The following is an 18,621-nucleotide window of genomic DNA, read 5'->3' on the forward strand; positions in this document are numbered from 1 at the left end:
AAATATTGGGAGTTGCTTCATTGAGATAAGTAGCAGGGGGCGTAAAATCTCCAGTCAGGTGTTATTATACCGCTGTAGAAGAGGAGAGCGAGTCAGAGTCAAACATCAAACAAAGAACAACACTGCATGTATATTAACAGATACCAAACTCTACAATGAAGTTTTAAATGACTAATATTACAGCTATCTGCTCCCCAAGGAGTTCTGGTAACATCCCTATGTGCAGAAACATGTTAAAAAGCCATCCAGAGATGACAAAGAGTACTTGCAGCGGCCTGTGCAATGACTGTGCGTCATCATTTATTTGCACAATCTGTTTCCTTTGCACTTAGTTGCATTTACCTTTTATCGACACATCAACTTTTCCATCTCCCCCAAGCTAGAAAACCTTTTGGCAATATTTCATTTTTTTCTTGAATATTTGGTGTTCACATTCTTTTTTGTTTTTTAAATGCAAAAATTAAACGTGTGCATTAAAAGAGGTGCATGGAAATGCATCTCATGACAATGATGGATTTGAGGGCTCAAAAAAGCGGCATGCAGCCAGACCCAAAGACTGCAGGCTAGTAACATGGATGTCAACAATGCAGGATTGAATTTCTTTTAAATCAGCTTTGCAAATGTATAGTAAAAAAAAGAAAATGCATTCAGTGTTTTTTAAGACCCAAAGGATACACACAATGCATTTTGGTGAAAATCGTTCACTGTAAATATGAAAACTCCACAGGGCCCCTTTAAGCAGGTAACATTTACCACAATCATCATCTTGTGCTCATTAGCTCTACACACAAAAATGGCTACAGCTGATAAATTTAGCAGATATTTGGTCGTGAATCAAAATGTTGGACACAGTGAAATTTTGGCCTGATGATGCCACCAGATTAATTTGCTCAGGGATCACCGAAGTTATTACAATTCATCCTGAGGGAGACATTAATGTCTGTGTATCTGCTGTTTACAGTTTCATTAGTTTAAAGTTGCTGCTTAAGTCTATTTCATATCATTCTAAAGTCTTTTTTTTACTTTAAGTAAAAGTTTAATCAAAGTATGTTTTAAACAGAAATTAAGATCTTTCTTATGTGTACATGAATTAATTTGAGGTTTTTGTTGTGTATGTATTGTCCTCTTTGAGCCGCTGTGGTGTGTTGGTTGGTTATTAGGTATTTGGTTTTTTCACCAATTATTTTTCAATTGGTTGTTTTAAGTTGATTTTTGAGTAAGATAGTTAAGAATAAGACTTGATTGGTGTTTTTTTTTTTATTTGTATTGGTTGATTGATTGGTGAAGTCACTATTATTATCTTCTGATTACTATTGTTAATGTAGTTTTATTTTTCTATTATTATTAACATATTTTGTTTACTTATTTATTTATTTTATTGATTACTACTATTATTATCATTATTAATTTTTATTACTGTTTGTTTTTGTTGTAGCGTAATGTTATGTTGTCTTGGACCCCAGGAGGACTAGCTTGTTGACTAGCTGTCAACTAACAAGGATCCTTATAATAAACAAAAACAAACTTTCAAAAATCAACATTAGTATATCCACTATCAACATGGCTGTAATACAGACTATACTTGCAGCACTCACCGTTTAGCTGTATTTCCTCTTAAATGTAAAATCAAAAACATTGCTAACATCATGACAGACTGAGAAAAAAAGAAAAATAAACCTGCGGAATAGATGTTTGTTATTTTGTCCTCTTAGGTCCACCTCTCCTTGTGTATCCGTCCTCATATTTCAAACAGAAATCTAATCAAGGCCGGCCGGGGCCAGACATCTCTGCCTCTCATTACCTGAGGAGGGGGTGATGGATGCGATCGGCGTGGCAATGATGCTGCTGGGGTTGAGGGCGGCGAGCTGCTGCATCTGAACCGCCGCCACCGTGGCAACAGGAGAGAGGTAGGCCGACTGCGCCACCAGGGCCTGCTGCTGCATCAACTGGAGGACAGAGGCGGGGGGAGGGAGGGAGTCAGGATATTTGGTGTTTGTGGAGTATGTTTAGAGGGATCTGTCTGTGTTTTTTTTGTGTGCAATCTCAGGCATGTAAAGAAGAAAAATGAAACCAGGGGAATTTAACCCTTTTAAACCTGGAGCAGCATCACTTTTCTTTGCTGCTTTCGAATATTTAGAGTATTAGTTTTAAAACATTAGGGAAACATGTCCAGTGAAAAAATAAAAAAGGGGAAAAAAGTAAAAATATTTTTATAGTTGATTACATATTTAACCCTTTGAAAACTGGATCAGCATCAGTTTTTCATGTGCCATGTTCAGATGCCTTTCATAAGCTATTTGACCCTTGAGCAAAATGATTTGCTTTCTTTCAGAAAAAATGGGGGAAATGGCAATGACAAACTTGGAAAAAAGACCCCACAAAATTGCAAGACATTAGTAAAAGGTGACAAGAAATTTGTTTTCAAAAAGGGGGGAGGATCATTAATTTTTTTTTTTAATTAGGGACAAAATCTCCAGCAAACTATATTTGGAATTGTAAGAATTTTATTTTTTAAATTATGTTACTGAAAATATATAATAAATATATCAAATAAATACATTTTTTTTTGTATTTTCAGGACTCATTTTCTTTTCTGTTTTTGTTTTTTACTTTTTTTGTGCTTATTTTCATTTTTCTGTTTTCTAAAGTTGATAATGCCTTCTCCCGATTATTTGAAAGAAATCAAATAATTTTGCTCAAGTTTCAAAGGGTTGAAATTATGTTACAGTTTAAAAAGACAGTACTTTTTTCAGGTAATTTCCTTTTTTTTTTCTTTTTTTTCTTTTTTTATTACTAATTATCAGGCTTCTATTATTAACTAGCATGTTCAATATAATTTCAGTGGCACTGTTCTGAACATTGATCGGGCCACCTCTCTGCACACTGCAACACAACACAGACAGACCAGTCGTCCTTTGTGATTCGCTCTGTTTTTGCAGACCTGTCCAGATGCCTCATGATCTTCATAATTAGTGACAAATCAGGTTATAAGTGGTCTTTACATCGTGCAGCGTGCTCTGTGTCTGCGCTGTGAGGATAACACGATCATGTTAAATCCTGCCTCGGTTTTGTGTAGTTTTAAGTGCACCTGTGCAGAAAATTACCCTCTCAGAAAGCTATTTTATTTTTTTAGCTTAACTTTTACTGAAATATGGAGCGTCACAATAAATCAACACATCCATTACAGCTAAAACACGTTTTCAGGCCTCCTTAAGCATCACAAAGTGAACGACTGTAAATGAGCCAAATCTGAAGCCATTTGTGGTAAACGGTCAATCAACGACAAGAGCAGTAATGTGATTTTACTCTACACTGTAAATTGCAGTTTTTCCTGTTAAAATCGTCTTGTATGACGTTAAACTCTCTAGTAAAAACACACAGGACATAGTAAGTTTCACTTGCTGAAATAATTTGTACATTTTGAGTTAATATTTTTCACTTTTTGTCACATCAGCTTTTACTGCTTAAATAAAATATAAGTTAAGTCAGAGCTACCCAACTTTTTTTGCAAAGCATGTTTTCATGTTGAGGACCAATCACCAACTGTGTTATCGACAATCAGTTGGCACAAAAGATGTAAAACATGAAATTATTTGCTCTGTATGTCATTGTGGATATTTACTAAATAAAACAATAGATATGGAACTCTCAGACTCATTTTAATTTTACTTTGTTTTATGACAATTTTTTTTATTGGATTAGAAGGTCCACCAGAATATTCTGTCACACTTGGCAACTTATTATTATTATTATTATTATTATTATTATTATTATTATTGGAAAAAGGGGTCTATTTTATCACGGCCTTCAGTCTTGGAGTGACCTGCAGGCTTAGACTTAACAGAAGTCCTGTGTACAAACTGTTCTTGCTACAATGCATAACAATTTTGGCCTGTTGATGCTGTTTTGTCTGTATGTGCTGTATATTATCTGAAAATTTAACTTTTTCTTTTGATGCGCAGACAGTGGTTTTAAATCTATACCTTTTAAAATGTATTGTTTTGTATTTTATTGTCTGTATGTAATCAGCATATACTCAAAAAGAGACTCTGATTTATTAGCTGGTTAAAAAAAATGTTTGAATAAATACATAAATAAATAAGGAGAGTGTGTGTGTTTTTTCAGAAATGTGTGTGTGTGTGTGTGTGTGTGTGTGGTTGTTACTCACGGCCTGTGTGTAGGCGTTGTAGGCCCCGAGGTGCAGGGTCATGGGACTGATGACACCCAGCTGAGAGGCCACCTGCTGCATCCGCCGGAGCCCTCGCTCCTTCTCTGAATCAGCAAACTTCACCACCAGGCTGGACGAGGCACCCTGCGGATGAAATGTTAAAAAAAAAATCTGTTTGACACTTTTCACATCAATATAACTTTCAACATCATTTTGATCTAAGGGATTCAATGTGCCAAGTCATTTCTCCTCTGTTGGAAAAATAAACCCCTGAAAAACACAGTTTAATGTTTAAACAATAATAAATGGGTGAAAGGATGAAATATCTGATGAAATATCTATTTTTCACAGACAGTTAGATGTAACTGTAATTTAGTCAGCCTGAACTACTGTGTGTGTGTGTGTGTGTGTGTGTGTGTGTGTGTGTGTGTGTGGAGGAGGGGGACAAAAACGAGAAGTGGCGACTATTAGCTGAGTCACCACATTGAGTGTCTAAATGACTGTATTTGGAGCATCTAAAAGTGTGTATACTGTATTTGAGTACGTGTGTGACCTTGTGTTTCTGTGTGTGTGTGTGTGTGTGTGTGTGTGTGTGTGTGTGTGTGTGTGTGTGTGTGTGTGTGTGTGTGTGTGTGTGTGTGTGTGTGTGTGTGTGTGTGTGTGTAGGGGGGACTCACTGGTAGAGTACGACTCCCATGCAGGGCATTGATGGCGGCCTGGGCCTCTGCGTTGCTCTGGTACTTCACAAATGCACACCCTACATGAAATGACACACTGTTAAACGTGGCCTCACACACACACACACACACACACACACACACACACACACACACACACACACACGCGGTACACAGAAACTACTTCCCTTTAAAAATACATTAGGAGCCGTCTTACAACCAGCGCTTCATCAGTTACCGTGGCATCATTAAACATGGTCCACAAAACATTCATTGCTTCATCAATCACAGTCCGTAAACCACCAAACGCATCATTAGCCATGACCCATAAAACCTATTGCACCATTAGTCATGCCTCATGCAGCAGACACAGAAAAATCCAGCATCTGTGTTTGAACTGTCGCCGGACTTTGATTTACATGGCAAATATCATCAGCGTTGTTGTTCGTGACAACAGTGATTTACATTCACGTGACGGTGAAGTGCCGGAGGCCTAATTCTCAGGGACGGATAAAAATAAAAACAGTTAAGCAACGTCAGTGTCACATTTAGAGTCGTGATCTTTGTAATCACTTCATATTAGGAGCAGGGCTACAACCAATGTTTGTTTTATTATTAACCAAACTGCCGGTTATTTTCTCGATTAATCGATTGTTTTGTTAGTAAAATGTCAGAAAGTAGTGAAATACGTTCAGTGCCCCAAGGTTTGTTTAAAATGACAGTCCAAACATCCAAAGCTGATCAGTTGATTTAAATATATGACAAAAAAGAATCAAATTCTCACAATTAAGAAGCATGAAACTTGAAAATTTTGGTCTTTTTTTTTTGCTTAAAAATTACAGATTATTAATATATTTACGGCAAACAATTATTTGATTATTAAAAACGGAAAGCATATCCTTATTTTATCAGAGCTGTCTGTCTATTTTATTGCCATCTTAGTGATATTAATTCTTGTTTTTTATCCTGATAATAGTTTTAGCCTTCTGTTATTTGATCTTTTACTTGAGTGACATTGTACGACATTCTGGTTAGTTTCCTTCCACTTGGGGTTTTTCTTTAAATGTGCTGTAAAAACTGTAAAAGCACTTTATTTTTTTAAGATTATTTTTCCCCTTTTTTAGACAGGACAGTATTTAAAAGGGGGAAGGTGCTTTTAAATGCAGTTTATTATGAATATTATTAAAATAGATGCAGCTTTATAATATATATTATTATATTTATATATATTAAAGCTGAAAGATTGTTTTTAGTTATATATTTGTATATTTTTAATAATGTATTTTACTCATTTGTTTTATGTTTTTATATGCTTTCCATTGTGGATGTTGGTGTCTCGTGTCATTCATGTTTTTTATGCTCTTGATGAAAGTCAAATTCCCTCAGGGGCAATAAAGGTTTCATTCATTCATTCAAAGAAACCTGAGTTAAGTGTGTTTTGAAAATAGTGTGGAGAAAAGCTTAAAAAACACATTATTAGTGCTCAGGATGTGAGGTAGTTTGTAGTATATTTTTTATTATATGAATTATTAAAATATTGCAAATCAAAACTCTTGATAACCTACTACAATGATAAAATCAATTGCCTTATCAGACTTAAATAAAAATGACTGTAGTGAGATGAAAAGACCAAAAACTTAGATAAAATTAAAGAGTTTCCTTGAGACACGTAATTTGCAGTTGAAAAAAGATAATAAATCACAAAATATATGTTACCACAATACTCTGCATATTGCAAAATGCTTTAAATCAAAATAATATCGTATCGTGACCAAAGTATTGTGACAATATCGTATCATGGGGCCTTTTTTTGATTCCCAACCCCTAGTTTCTGCATCCCCGTGTTAGATGATGGATTTAGAAGACCTGAGTAAACCTTTACTTTACCTTTGCTGGTACCGTCGGGCCCGCGGAGCACTGTGCACTCCTCTATACTGCCAAACGGCTCAAACATCTTTCTCACATCGGTGTCCGTCTGCTGTTTTCCCAGCATACCCACAAACAGCTTCCTGTCTTCTAAGGGGAAGGAGATTGCCGAGGTGGGAGAGGGGAGAAAACAGGATAATGTGTGGGTAATGTGAGTGAGGTCACAGAGGGAAAAAGAGGGAGTAGATGTTTGATGGAAGAAGTGATACAGGCGGGGGAAAAGGGGGAAAAAGGGAGAAGTGCCACGTCACTGTACATGCATGAATAATAAAGGACAACAACGGTGTGATGAGAAGCTACAAAGCAGGAGGGATCAGCCTGCGATGCTTCGCAGCGCCACCAGAGTGCAGTAACATGAACATCACAACAAACAAACAGCATCTGGCGGTGACTCAAATGTTTGTCACCCTCTGTGTTGTCAGAGAAGCTGCTCCGTCTGTCCCCGTCTGTGAAGGATCAAACCAGCGTTTCTGCATGTTTTAGCCCATTCACTACAAATCACATGCACGCTGCATTCCAGCAGAATATTCTCCAAAGCATGCCGACAGATTTACAGATCGTCGCGTTTATTTTTTCCAAACGTTCAGGCTGCCATTTCTCTCCCATTCATTTTGGGATCATCAGTCAAGAGACTTAAAGCGACAGATTCAAGTTTTGATTTTGTGCTGTTGAGTCTTGCATGTCAGCCATCAAATCACAACATGTTACACAAGAAATGACCAAATTGTACTTTTCATGTATTTTTTTTTTTTAAATCATAGTTTGTGAATGTAATGCTTTAGACAGCCAGCTCTCAAATCTAACACACTGATACACCATGCAGAGTTTTCAGTCCAACCCACATTTTCAACCCCAATCTCATGTAACAACTGCAGAAATCTATTATGACAACAGATTGTGACATGCTTAGAATCTGTGAGTGATTCTGTTCCCAAAATTTTAAAGGGACAGTTCACCCCAGAATCAAAAAGACATGTTTTTCCTCTTAACTGTGTTACTGTTTATGAGATTGTCGAGAGTGTCGGTGATATCGGTCATAGAGATGTCAGCCTTCACTCCAAGATAACGGAGCTAGATGGAGCTCAAAGCATCAAAATAATATATTTGAAAAACTCAACAATCATGACTCAGTTACTCAAGATAATCCACAGACCTTGAGCTAACTAACATGACACCTCAGCTGAGGAAGATGCCATTAATCTTTGCATCTCACACTGTCATGAGCACGAGCCTCTCGTCCATGAGTAGATGCACTCTTCCTTCTTTTTCAGCAGAATGAAAATAGTTTCACTATGACACTTCTCACAACAAGGTCTGTGGATTATCTTGAGTAAGTGGGTCATGATTTCTGCAAAGAAACATTGAATTTTTCAAATGTGGTTTTTTGCACTTTAAGCACCACAAGCCGAGTGCCGTCTTTGTCATTTTATTAGAGAGAAGGCAGACATCTCTCCGACAACTCTACTGATATCTCCAACACTCTGTAACTCACACCAAAACAGTCCTGATTAATAAACAGCACTACAGGTAAGAGGAAAAATATGTCTTGATTTTGGGGGTTGAACTGTTTCTTTACGGTGTCACATTCTTAAGAACTGAACTCAAAAAGCTAAAATTTCACTTGTTGGAATAAAAACTTGACTTGTTAAGACCAATACTGTTGATTGTGTACATCTGTGAAGGTGTTGTTTGGACAGGTGCTGTGTTTCTGGATGGGGACAGGTTTCTCTTACCCCCTCTGCTCTCACTGTCCGCTGGCTTCACTTGGATTGGACGGTTCATCTGGAAAAGACAGAGGCCACATAGCACGGTCAGTATTAAATATAAGACACAGATAGTGATATTAACACAAAAATAAAAAAATAAATGGACTTTATTTACACTGGCACTTCATCAAAAGGAAGCCACCACTGTTTTGTAAACTGCAGAAGATGTTTTCATGTGTACTGACTTCATGCAAACCCTCTAGAAATGCTTTTAAAGCTTTAATATAACATAACAGCCACAGATGCGTGCATGTATGGATATTGGTGACTGTGGCCTGTGCTCCAGCCTCCTACGATACCACACTAACTTCAAATTTCTGCCAATTCTACTCCAGCAGACCACGGCTGACACCGATATGTGTGATATTACAGTCACACTGTCGTACAGTCGCTCTCTCTCTCTCTCCGAGTCTCTCTCAGAATCTGCTCTAATCCTGCCGTCTATCGTTCCCTCTCCCCCTATCACACAAAACCAGGAAAAGCACACACCCACGCGGGATTGGGGAAGTGATAAGATTAAGAACACTCGCCGGCTAATCTGGATTACAGGAGCACGCAGCAGCAGAGTAGTGACAGAGATGAGGGTACACAGTGTTAGAAAGGAAGGAATAATATCTGAAAAAAAACCCCACAAATAAGAGAATGACAGAAAAAAGAGAGCATGCAGAGAGGGATTAGGCGACCTTTTTATAATTCATCAAAAGACAAGCTGCTGAAATACTATTTTTTTCTTCACAATTATTATCCTCCCCGCTGTTTAACAAAACCTCTATATGAAACAGCGCCGGCCTTTCAAATGTATAGAGCTCGATGAAAAGAGGCATTGAGTGAAATAAAGAAAAGAACGAGAGGTCAGAAGGGAGAAGGCTGGGATTGAGAGGGATTGAGTTGAAGGGAAGGAGCATATGGAGGAGAGGATGGAGGTGGGGGATGTGTGTGTATGTGTGTGTGTGTGTGTGTGTGTGTGTGTGTGTGTGAAGAGGAGCAGGAGGAGGGAGGGTGATGTCGGTGAGGAGTCGAGGTGAGAGCGACAGAGTGACACTCTGTTAACTGTGGCTTAATGAAGGTCTTAATTATGGAGCTGGTGACATTTCAGCCAGTCACTGATCCTGTGTCACTGATTGATCCGCCGTGATCGGTCACCAGGAGACACTATTGATCGGTCGCGCTCCATCGCCAGGACCCGCATGCACAATCACCGTCTCCTCCATGCCACCAGCGTTCCGAACCACCGGCTAAAAAAAAAACAGTAACACCTGCTGCAGAGGGCCCCCGTGTCTCCTCACAGAGAGCAAGCAATTGATTGCGCCAATTAATGGGATGATAGCGAAGATGGAGGGGCAAAGTCTCAAAACCATCTTCCAATCAGTCAAGCAAATGCAGGCGTCTGCTCCTGCAGGCAGTGAATAATAATTTTTGTTTAAATTCTAGTTTTGTTTGCAGTGAAGATTACATCATCCTGACTGAACCCACATCCTAAAATTGTGGTTTTGTGAGGTGCTTTGGAGAAAAGCACTCGACAAATATCACTTATGATATTAGAAAATGATTCACCAAAGGTTTACCACTATTACTGCTCCTGCTATTTGCTCCTCTACGCCCACAGTGCCAAAAGCAACAACATGGGACAATATGAAAGTTTCACGTCATGGTTATTCTGTATAAATGCGATTCATTAAATTATCCCCATAATCATCAAAATATGCTGAAAACTCTTAAAATGGCACAAAACAAGTTTGGAATCACTTTTCCTTAACTTAAAGAAGCAAGCATTTTTTATTGCATCACAGATAGGACACATTTTTTTTTCGGTGAATATCCTTTTTGGTTTACATGGACATTAATAACCCATACATGAGGCTTTTATCCCAGTTATACATCCCAGTTTCTTTCTGAGCACTCCAGCTAGCATATTTGGGTTGCTCATAAACTGAACATGAACATGTTTACACGCTCAATCACATAAACAGGATAGTTTATACACCCAACTATTAAAGGGTTGGCGCCGTCCATGTCAGCACACTGAAATAAACGATCTTTACAAGTCAATATTTTTAACTATTCATATGAAATATACCAATTTGATTAAGATCTCTTGTACTTTTTGAGGCTGGTGCTTATACAGCCTGTTATTGCCAATACATTCTCCTAAATCACCAAATACTGACACTTGGTCAGTGGCAGTAAAAGTCAAAATATGATGCTCTAGGTACCCGACCAGTGTCAGTTTAGGACACTTAGGGACAACATGTTAATTTACGCTTACAGGCTCAAAAACAAGCACAGTGAATGTAAAGTTTCCACTTGTTAAAGGTTTTTTCAACAATGTAGGTGATACACTTCATTTTTAGGTTTACTTCCTCAGGTTCAGACAACAAAAGTACATGGTTAGGTTAAAAATAAACATCGCGGTTTGATTTAAAATAAGTATGTTTGTTTCTAACGCAACGTATGGACATGTGACATACATCACTAGCGTAGTATATTACACATACTAGCACACTACGTTGTTATTAAAATAACTCGATTGACTTTTGGTTTCACTGGGACATAAACATGGGACTCTCTTGGATGAGAGTCTGCAGTTTGGCCCATCCACCTCCCGTCCACCCTCCATTATGCAAACTTTTTAACTCTTTATACTACAGTCAAAGTAAAAAAAAAATGGTGCCACCTGGTGAGTCTCATACCACCGCTAAAGGGCACCTCTGTGTGTCTGACGTTGCGTCTTTATTTGCTGAGTGGCAGTGAAACCAAGCTGGTTTTTGCAGAGTCTCTTTTATTGTTGGTTTCCCAGCAGTCTGTTTGTTTATCTTGATAATGGCAACTCACCACGGTCAACTTATTATAAGTAGTAGTATAAGTTAAATATATTTTTTTATTGTGATGAAAGATAAAGTTATATATCATCCCATGCCTAGCAGCAACCGTAATATAGCAACCTGTGCTGTACATATTTACTTTTTAAAGTTTGAAATTTAATCCGTATCCTTTAATTATTATAAAGGTTCTGTAACTCTTGCAAGATAGTTGATTGTTGTTGTTGTTGTTGTCTCTTTCTTGGGTAATCAAATATTAACGCTTTGGGCTGGTGATTCGGTCCAACTACCAACACAAAAGGGAACTTTTCAAAATCGAACAACTAATTAATGGTGGAGGGAGGGTCATATATTTTCTGCCAGTCACCCGGGGAGGCTAAAAAAACACTTATAGCTTGGGGGAGGGTAAAAAATAAACAAACAAAAAAGTCAGGTCTCACCCAAGCCACCCCCCACTTCTGATAAATATAGAACAGTCCCTAACTGTACTTGTGCATCTCTGATTTTTTTTAGTCCCTGCCGCTCGCTTTGTTCCAACTCTTTGTGCAAGCTGGGAGGGTTACAGAAGCTCCAGGAAAGGTCAGGATAAAAATAAAAAATAAAAAGTCATGCACTAGCCACCCCCCTTCTCTGATAAATAGAGCACAGTCCCTTGGATGATTTGCTTAATGCAAAGATAAAAGATAACACCTAGTGAAATATCTTGTCTAACCTCAGAGTGAAGGAGTTGCAGCTGATGCTACGACCTCGTGGTTTAATGTGACATCTTTGATTGATAGCATGTTTGACTGACGCCTGTAAAAAAAAAAAAAAAAATGCCACGGCCCATATTTCACTGCAGGAAGACAAACAGCGAAGGCCGCGGCGGCGGTGATAAGAAGAAGCGCGGCAGATGGCTCAGGAGATTGGTATTAGAATATACAAGAGGGAAAACAGTGAGAAGTGGAGGCCATCGAGGCTGTGCCACTTCACATCGGCACGGCAACCGGCCCCACTCCTCTGACGAAGACCGCGCGCGCATGGCCATCGTCATGACAACCCCAGTGATGAGAGCCCCACATCAGGTAAACAAGGTTGTGCGGAAGAGAAGGGTGAAAAACAAATGGGGAGGACAAAGGGTGCTTCTAGGTCGAGAGATGGAAGGATTAAAGACGCGGAAAGGGAGGAGACGAGGAGGAGGAGGAGGAGGAGAGGAGGAGAAAAAAAAAAAGATGGAGGGAGCTCGTGCCTGTTGAATGTTGGCGCTGCCTGAAGAGCAGATGCAGAAGCAGGGAGAAAAATATCTCCCTCTAAGCCTAAACCACAAACGTACACTTTACAGTAATTTGCTCTCTCCCCTCCTCCTCCTCCTCCTCCTCCTCCTCCGCCTCCTGTTGCTCCCCTCCCCTTTCTCTCTTAGGCTTGTTTACAAAAACAGTCCCATACAGTGCACAGAAAAACACACTACGAGGCAAAACCTGCCCGATCAACAGCATATTTTAGTGTTTCTTTTTTTGTTTTTTACTATTTGATTTTTCCCCCTTCTTTTTGTGCTCCATCTCCAAACACTCATAGGGTGAAGTCATGTAATTTGGGACACTTTTTGGTGGAAAGAAAACCACCTTAAACTCCTATTACCACCTTAAGTGTTACCCAGAGGAAAGGAAAATACTCTTCAACATAACATAACATCAATATGAGAATCTGACCATTTTCTCATACTTCTTAGCTTTAACTCCTGAGAAATAACCTTCTTATTGTCTTAGCCTGATTCTGATTTAAGATCTTGAAATGCTATTTTTTTCTCCCTCACTGCACTGATCTTTATTTGAGATAAAAGTAAGAGCTAAAGGAAACTTGATGCACTTATAAAAGAGCCTGTACAATTTCAGAAATTTGTCTCAGTGATCAAATCCAAGTCTTAACTCTTTTGCATTTTTTAGGTTTTCAGACTTGAGAACCCTCTGAGAAACCCATGAGCACAGCAAAGATTGGAATTTAGTAATCTTAAAAAAAAAGCAGATTTATTTCTTTTTTTTCCGACTATTCATAAAAACAGAAAAAGCACTACATTTTCATATGTTTACATATCACCATAGTTTTCTTAAACTATAACTAACATCCCAACTTTAGTTGTAAAAAGACAAGAGAAAAAAATCACAGAGAAAAAAAAACAAGAAAAAATAGAAAAGGAAATAAAAAGAGAAAAAAACATGAGAAAAAAAGTAATAAAAATAAATAAGGGGAGAAGAGACACATCAGGGAGTGAAACATTGTTATTAGAGTAAACTGTAATTACAGAAGCTGATTTATTTCTTATGAGAAAAAACAAAAAAACAAGAAAAGACTATTTAGCAAAATAAAGAAAAATTGTTGCAAAGTAAATTAATTTAGAAACTTTGGATGTTCAAAGTAGGGCTGCAGAGTTAAAAATCTAGATGCAATTAAAGTCTGTTAATTTTTTTGAATTGTGTTAATTAATGACCAACATCCCTGTCTTAAAAAGGCTGCAATAGGCTGAGTATTAAAACTATGATGGCTTCTCAGTAAGGGGCAGAAAAATGCACCAAAGTTAGACTAAATTCTGACAATGGAAAAATGGCATGGCCATTTCACAGGGGTCCCTTAACCTCTGACTTCAAGATATCTGAATGAACATGGGTCTCCCATTCACAAACACGCCCACTTTATGCTAGTCTCATGCAGTTTTTTACTGTCATTTGATTTATAATCTAAGAAAATCTGGTAAGAATTGCTTCATCTTGTCAATATGGACTTCAAAATTATTTTGTAATGCAAAATAGTGCAATTAAAAACATGTGAATCACAATTAACTGTGATATTGTAATTAACTATAGAAAGTCTGCATTTAATCACAATAAAATAAAAATAAATTGTTTTACAGCCCTAGTTCAAACACATTGAGAAGCCCTACCTCACTGACATGTTCAGGTAAAATGGGGCAATCATGTTTTCTTTCCTTTTTAAACAATTAAATCCCATATGAGATAACTTCACCCTATTTATATTAAGTCGTACATAGAAAGCTTACATATATATATATATAGGCCTATATTGCCCCCCCCTAAATCCAGTATTTTTTATTTTATTTTACAGTGAAGTGACTTTGTTCTTAAGTGGGGAATCTTCTCCTATCTACTCTGCAAAACCTGCCTGATCAACGGCCCCAATTTTAGTATGCTTTTTTTTCCAATCTGATTTTTTTTACCCTCCCTCTTGTGCTCCATCTCCAAACACATTTATATACAATCTGACTTCATTGTTCCCACACACACATGTTCTGTCTGCTCCTGTCGCTCACAGCAACATCTACTTAATCTTTCTGCCCTGTGATGCCGCAGGGGGATTTCGCTAGGATTATGAGATATTAAATCCATAGATTATCCAATCAAATCACAGCTCGACCCTTTCGCCATAATGCATGACCCCCCATAACGTCCATATATGACTCCCATGTAAATGTATTTTCATCCACTGCCTAAATTTGTTTTGGATCGTTTACAGTCGGAGTGAGTAAAGCATATTTGTGGTGATATTTTTCTCTATTATGAGGCAGCACAGCAGATGATAATCTCTATACTCTCTCAGCTCCGGTGTTTTTAAGTCTAGATATAGCAGGCGGCTGCTGCTGCCGCTGCTGCGGGAGGGTGACACATTTCTGTCGCCTGTTCTCTCTCCTATATCAATCCATTCTGCCACTCTGAATGGTAAATATATCAGCGGAGACCATCTCCCCTGCTCTTTCAAGAACATTTATGGGTGGGGCGGGGGGGGGGGGGGGGGGGCACAAAGACAATTTTCCGTCTTCGCCTCCCCTCCGCTCCATCACACAGCGCTGGTCATTGCATCGTGCCGGTCGCCTAGCAACCTGGCATCCCTCGTCCCCGCCGTCTCCAGGCAACGAGACCTGCGACCGTAATCAACCTGCCACCTCCCCTCCTCCCTTCTCTGTTCTGTTCTCGTCTCTGCTGCTTTTGCTCCCTTCGCTTTTCTCCATCCACCTCCTCCTCATCGCAAATGCACTTAACGCCGGGACGCACTTGTGAATTCACCCGGGGGAAAAGAACAAGCACAGGTGGAAATTGGTATATTCGCAGGATGAAAAAAAAAGGAGATTAATAGACACAGATGATTGTGAGCTCACACAAAGAGTTGGAACAAAGCAAGAGAGACAGGGACTAAAAAAAGCAGAGATGCACAAGTACGGTTAGGGACTTTTCTTTATTTATCAAAGGAAGGGTTGGCTGTGATGTGACTTCATTTTTTGTTTATTTATTTATTTTTTACCCTCTCCATAGCTACAAATATTTCTCCTTGAGCCTCCCTTAGTGACTTGGGGAAAATGTGTGAACCTTCCTCCAACATAAATTAGTTGTTAAACCCTTTTTCACCAAAATTAGCACGAGTAAACTTTTTTTTTTCAAATTAGCAATAGTCTACTTTTCCATTGCCAGTAGACCAGAGCTGTGTACTCTTCTCTGCCTTTCTGTTTTTTTTTTTGCTGGAGTGTCACATTCTATGTCACGACCAGGCCTTAAAATAAATTAGTAAACAGCTGAAAGCAGCATGGAAGCCAGTGAAAAATGTTAGAGTGGTTACTTCGCTTTTATATTTCTACTTCTTCAGTCTTTCTTTCAAACTCAGTGCAGACTGTATTGATCAATATTTGAGCTCTGCTATGGTGGAGACAAACGTCATTGCATTTTGCGGGTAAAGGGGACTAAAATTAGCACGTTCATCCCGGTGTTGTGTTTCCATCAATGCCGATCGCAGTTGGTGCCGATATATTACTGTCACTAATGCAGAGTCATCTGACCCAGATGTGAATGCTGAAAATTCAGATGTTAGCAGGTGTTAGTGGTTATTTATGCAGTGGGAGAGGGGCTTTAAATTTTAAAAACATACCCTTTGCTATATAAACGTGAAAAGTTGAAGATGAAATCCTAGGAGTTTTAAAAATCCTTGGTTTTTCAGTCTTGCTGTGCATGCTGGTTTGCTCATGCAAACACTTTTTGGCAAAATTCTAAATGAGACATATAGACAAAGTGATGGTTTTTTTCTGCCAATAGCTACCATGATATCATCCGTTGGTTTGTGAAAAGCCATTTTGAAGCCTTGAGCTCACCATTTTGGGAGTCACCATGTTGGTTACTTGAAGCCAGAAGTGACCAAATTTAGACTGGACCGCACAGACTGCAGCGACCAGTGGGGGCAACTTTCAGGCAGCCTGTCACTAAAGCAGCCTCAAATATGTGTAACTTTAAGCCTTAATAAAATGTAAACAAGTATTTTATATAAAAATTCACCCCCTGTACAGTTGTAATGAATCTTTAAATTAGGTATAGAGAACAAACATTTTTATTTGCGAGGCTGTAAACATGTCTATGCATTTTACTTGGGGGGTCTATGGGGATTGACTCTGCATTGGAGTCAACCTTGAGTGCCCATTTGATGGACTGCAGTTTTTGGCATTTTCACACTTGCTTCATTTTTCAGCCTCAGAGGTTGCTGCTTGGGTCCCATTGTAAAAGTTCAACAATAATTTCTGTTTTTACAGTTTCTGGCTATGATAAATTGTGTAATTGGGCGATCTTTTAAAAAAGAGAACATGTGGTAAAATAAATACAAAATACAGCAATTAAAGTTGTATGCCCCTAAGCCGAAAACTACACACAAGTCCCTCCTCGGTGCTCAAAAAATGACTACACATGCCTCCCCTTCCTGTTTGATAAATAATGAACAGTCCCTTAATGTTTCCACACGTGGTTGCACACATATGGGGGGGCAGACACACAAAGCACAGACAAACCTTCTCCTAGATTTAGCCAGTCGCTAAATCAATCAGACACAAAGACAGCACAGCGCTTATACAGTTCAGTAATATTTAATCAATGATCCAGTCTTCAGTGTCAAAGCTGCTTTCCCAGCGCTGTCTCCCTCTCCTACAGGGTTCACTAGTCTGTCCAGTATCAAGGCGAAGCTGACAGCTCCTCGAAGCTGACACTTTTTTGTCAGACAGCCAACAAAAATCCCTCAAAGTGGAGAATATCAAAGAGTAAATTTTTAACAACACTCAAGTTGACTCTCAATTGTTTTGTCTCTTTTGACTGTTAAATATTCATGTCAAGTGTTGTTTGACTCGACTCAGTGAAGCAGAAGGGGAAAAAACTGAATCACGGACACATTTTTCTCTCTGTGTGTGTGTGAGAGGGTACAGATAGGGTCCATGTCCTACTTTTGTTTTTTCTTTGTTTTTAATTCAGGCATCCTTAACACCAGGGATGCTCAACTTGTTTTGCTTGGGGGCCACTTTTGCTAAATTACGGGAGGTCAGTCGCAGCTGCTTCATACTTGTTTCTAGGATTTAAGAAAATTTCTAGGATTTGGGGCATTTCTGACATTTCAAGGACACTTCTAGGATTTTAGTGTATTTCTGGGATTTTGTGACATTTCTGGGATTTTAGGATGTTTCTAGAATTTTTGGATGTTTGATGGAATTTAGGACATCATCCGAGATCATCCACTGGCACTTTTTTTTCATAAACAAGCTCTATTTTGATGCTGTTTTATGCACTCTGGTTCCCAGTGTGAATAGACTTATTTTTATTGAGAATTAGAAAATATTTGGGGAGCCACCCAGCACCCTGCTGGGGTCCAGATTTGGTCCACGGGCTGTAAATTGAGTATCACTCGTTTACACACTTTAACTCCATCGTAGTCCAGTGTATGTGTAGTTCAAAGAGCCTAATGAGTTTTGTGACAGCAGCCTTTATCCACTTTTCTGTGTATTTGCTTACCACACACACACACACACACACTTCCCAACCCCCCAAAACACACTATTTCTCTGTAACAGATGTCTGTATTTAAGCTGATAAACACACTGCCTCAGTGCACCTCCAACCCCCTCCACCCTCGCTGCCACCCACTGTTCATTATGTCAAACTTTCATTCATCTCTCCTTCCCCACCCCCCCACCTTCCCCCATATTGCCCCCTCCTCCTCCCTCCTTCATTTATCTAATTTCTCTCTAATTCACACCCATTTACCACCTCTATAAATCCAATCTGCATCCATCACTACAGTTGCCCCGGAGTGACGTAAAGGGGACGGGACCTCTTTTTGTTGTCTGTCAGCGGCCGCCTGTCCTGCATCGTGCCCGCCACACATTGATATGCATGCATATGTAAATGACTCGACGCATGAATGCACACTTAACTCCAGATAGATTCATCAAGTGAACACAGTCGCTCTAATTGCTTTCA

The 18,621-nt window shown here is 38.9% G+C and overlaps 1 protein-coding gene across 3 annotated transcripts in view; it reads right to left on the reverse strand.

Annotated features, from left to right (window-relative positions):
• celf3a (cugbp, Elav-like family member 3a) overlaps positions 1-18,621 on the reverse strand; it is a 42,036-nt gene that overhangs the window by 9,127 nt on the left and 14,288 nt on the right. For 2 of the 3 annotated variants that reach the window (XM_042506157.1, XM_042506158.1), the window contains exons 4-8: positions 8,505-8,553; positions 6,733-6,861; positions 4,846-4,925; positions 4,169-4,312; positions 1,802-1,946 (exon numbers count right to left, since the gene is read on the reverse strand). In XM_042506157.1, coding sequence (XP_042362091.1) covers positions 1,802-1,946; positions 4,169-4,312; positions 4,846-4,925; positions 6,733-6,861; positions 8,505-8,553 — 547 coding nt within the window. The remainder of the gene's footprint in view (positions 1-1,801; positions 1,947-4,168; positions 4,313-4,845; positions 4,926-6,732; positions 6,862-8,504; positions 8,554-18,621) is intronic. The other variant, XM_042506159.1, reaches the window with a different exon arrangement.

The sequence above is a fragment of the Plectropomus leopardus genome, chromosome 18, assembly GCF_008729295.1.
Source record: "Plectropomus leopardus isolate mb chromosome 18, YSFRI_Pleo_2.0, whole genome shotgun sequence".
Lineage (NCBI taxonomy): Eukaryota > Metazoa > Chordata > Actinopteri > Perciformes > Serranidae > Plectropomus > Plectropomus leopardus.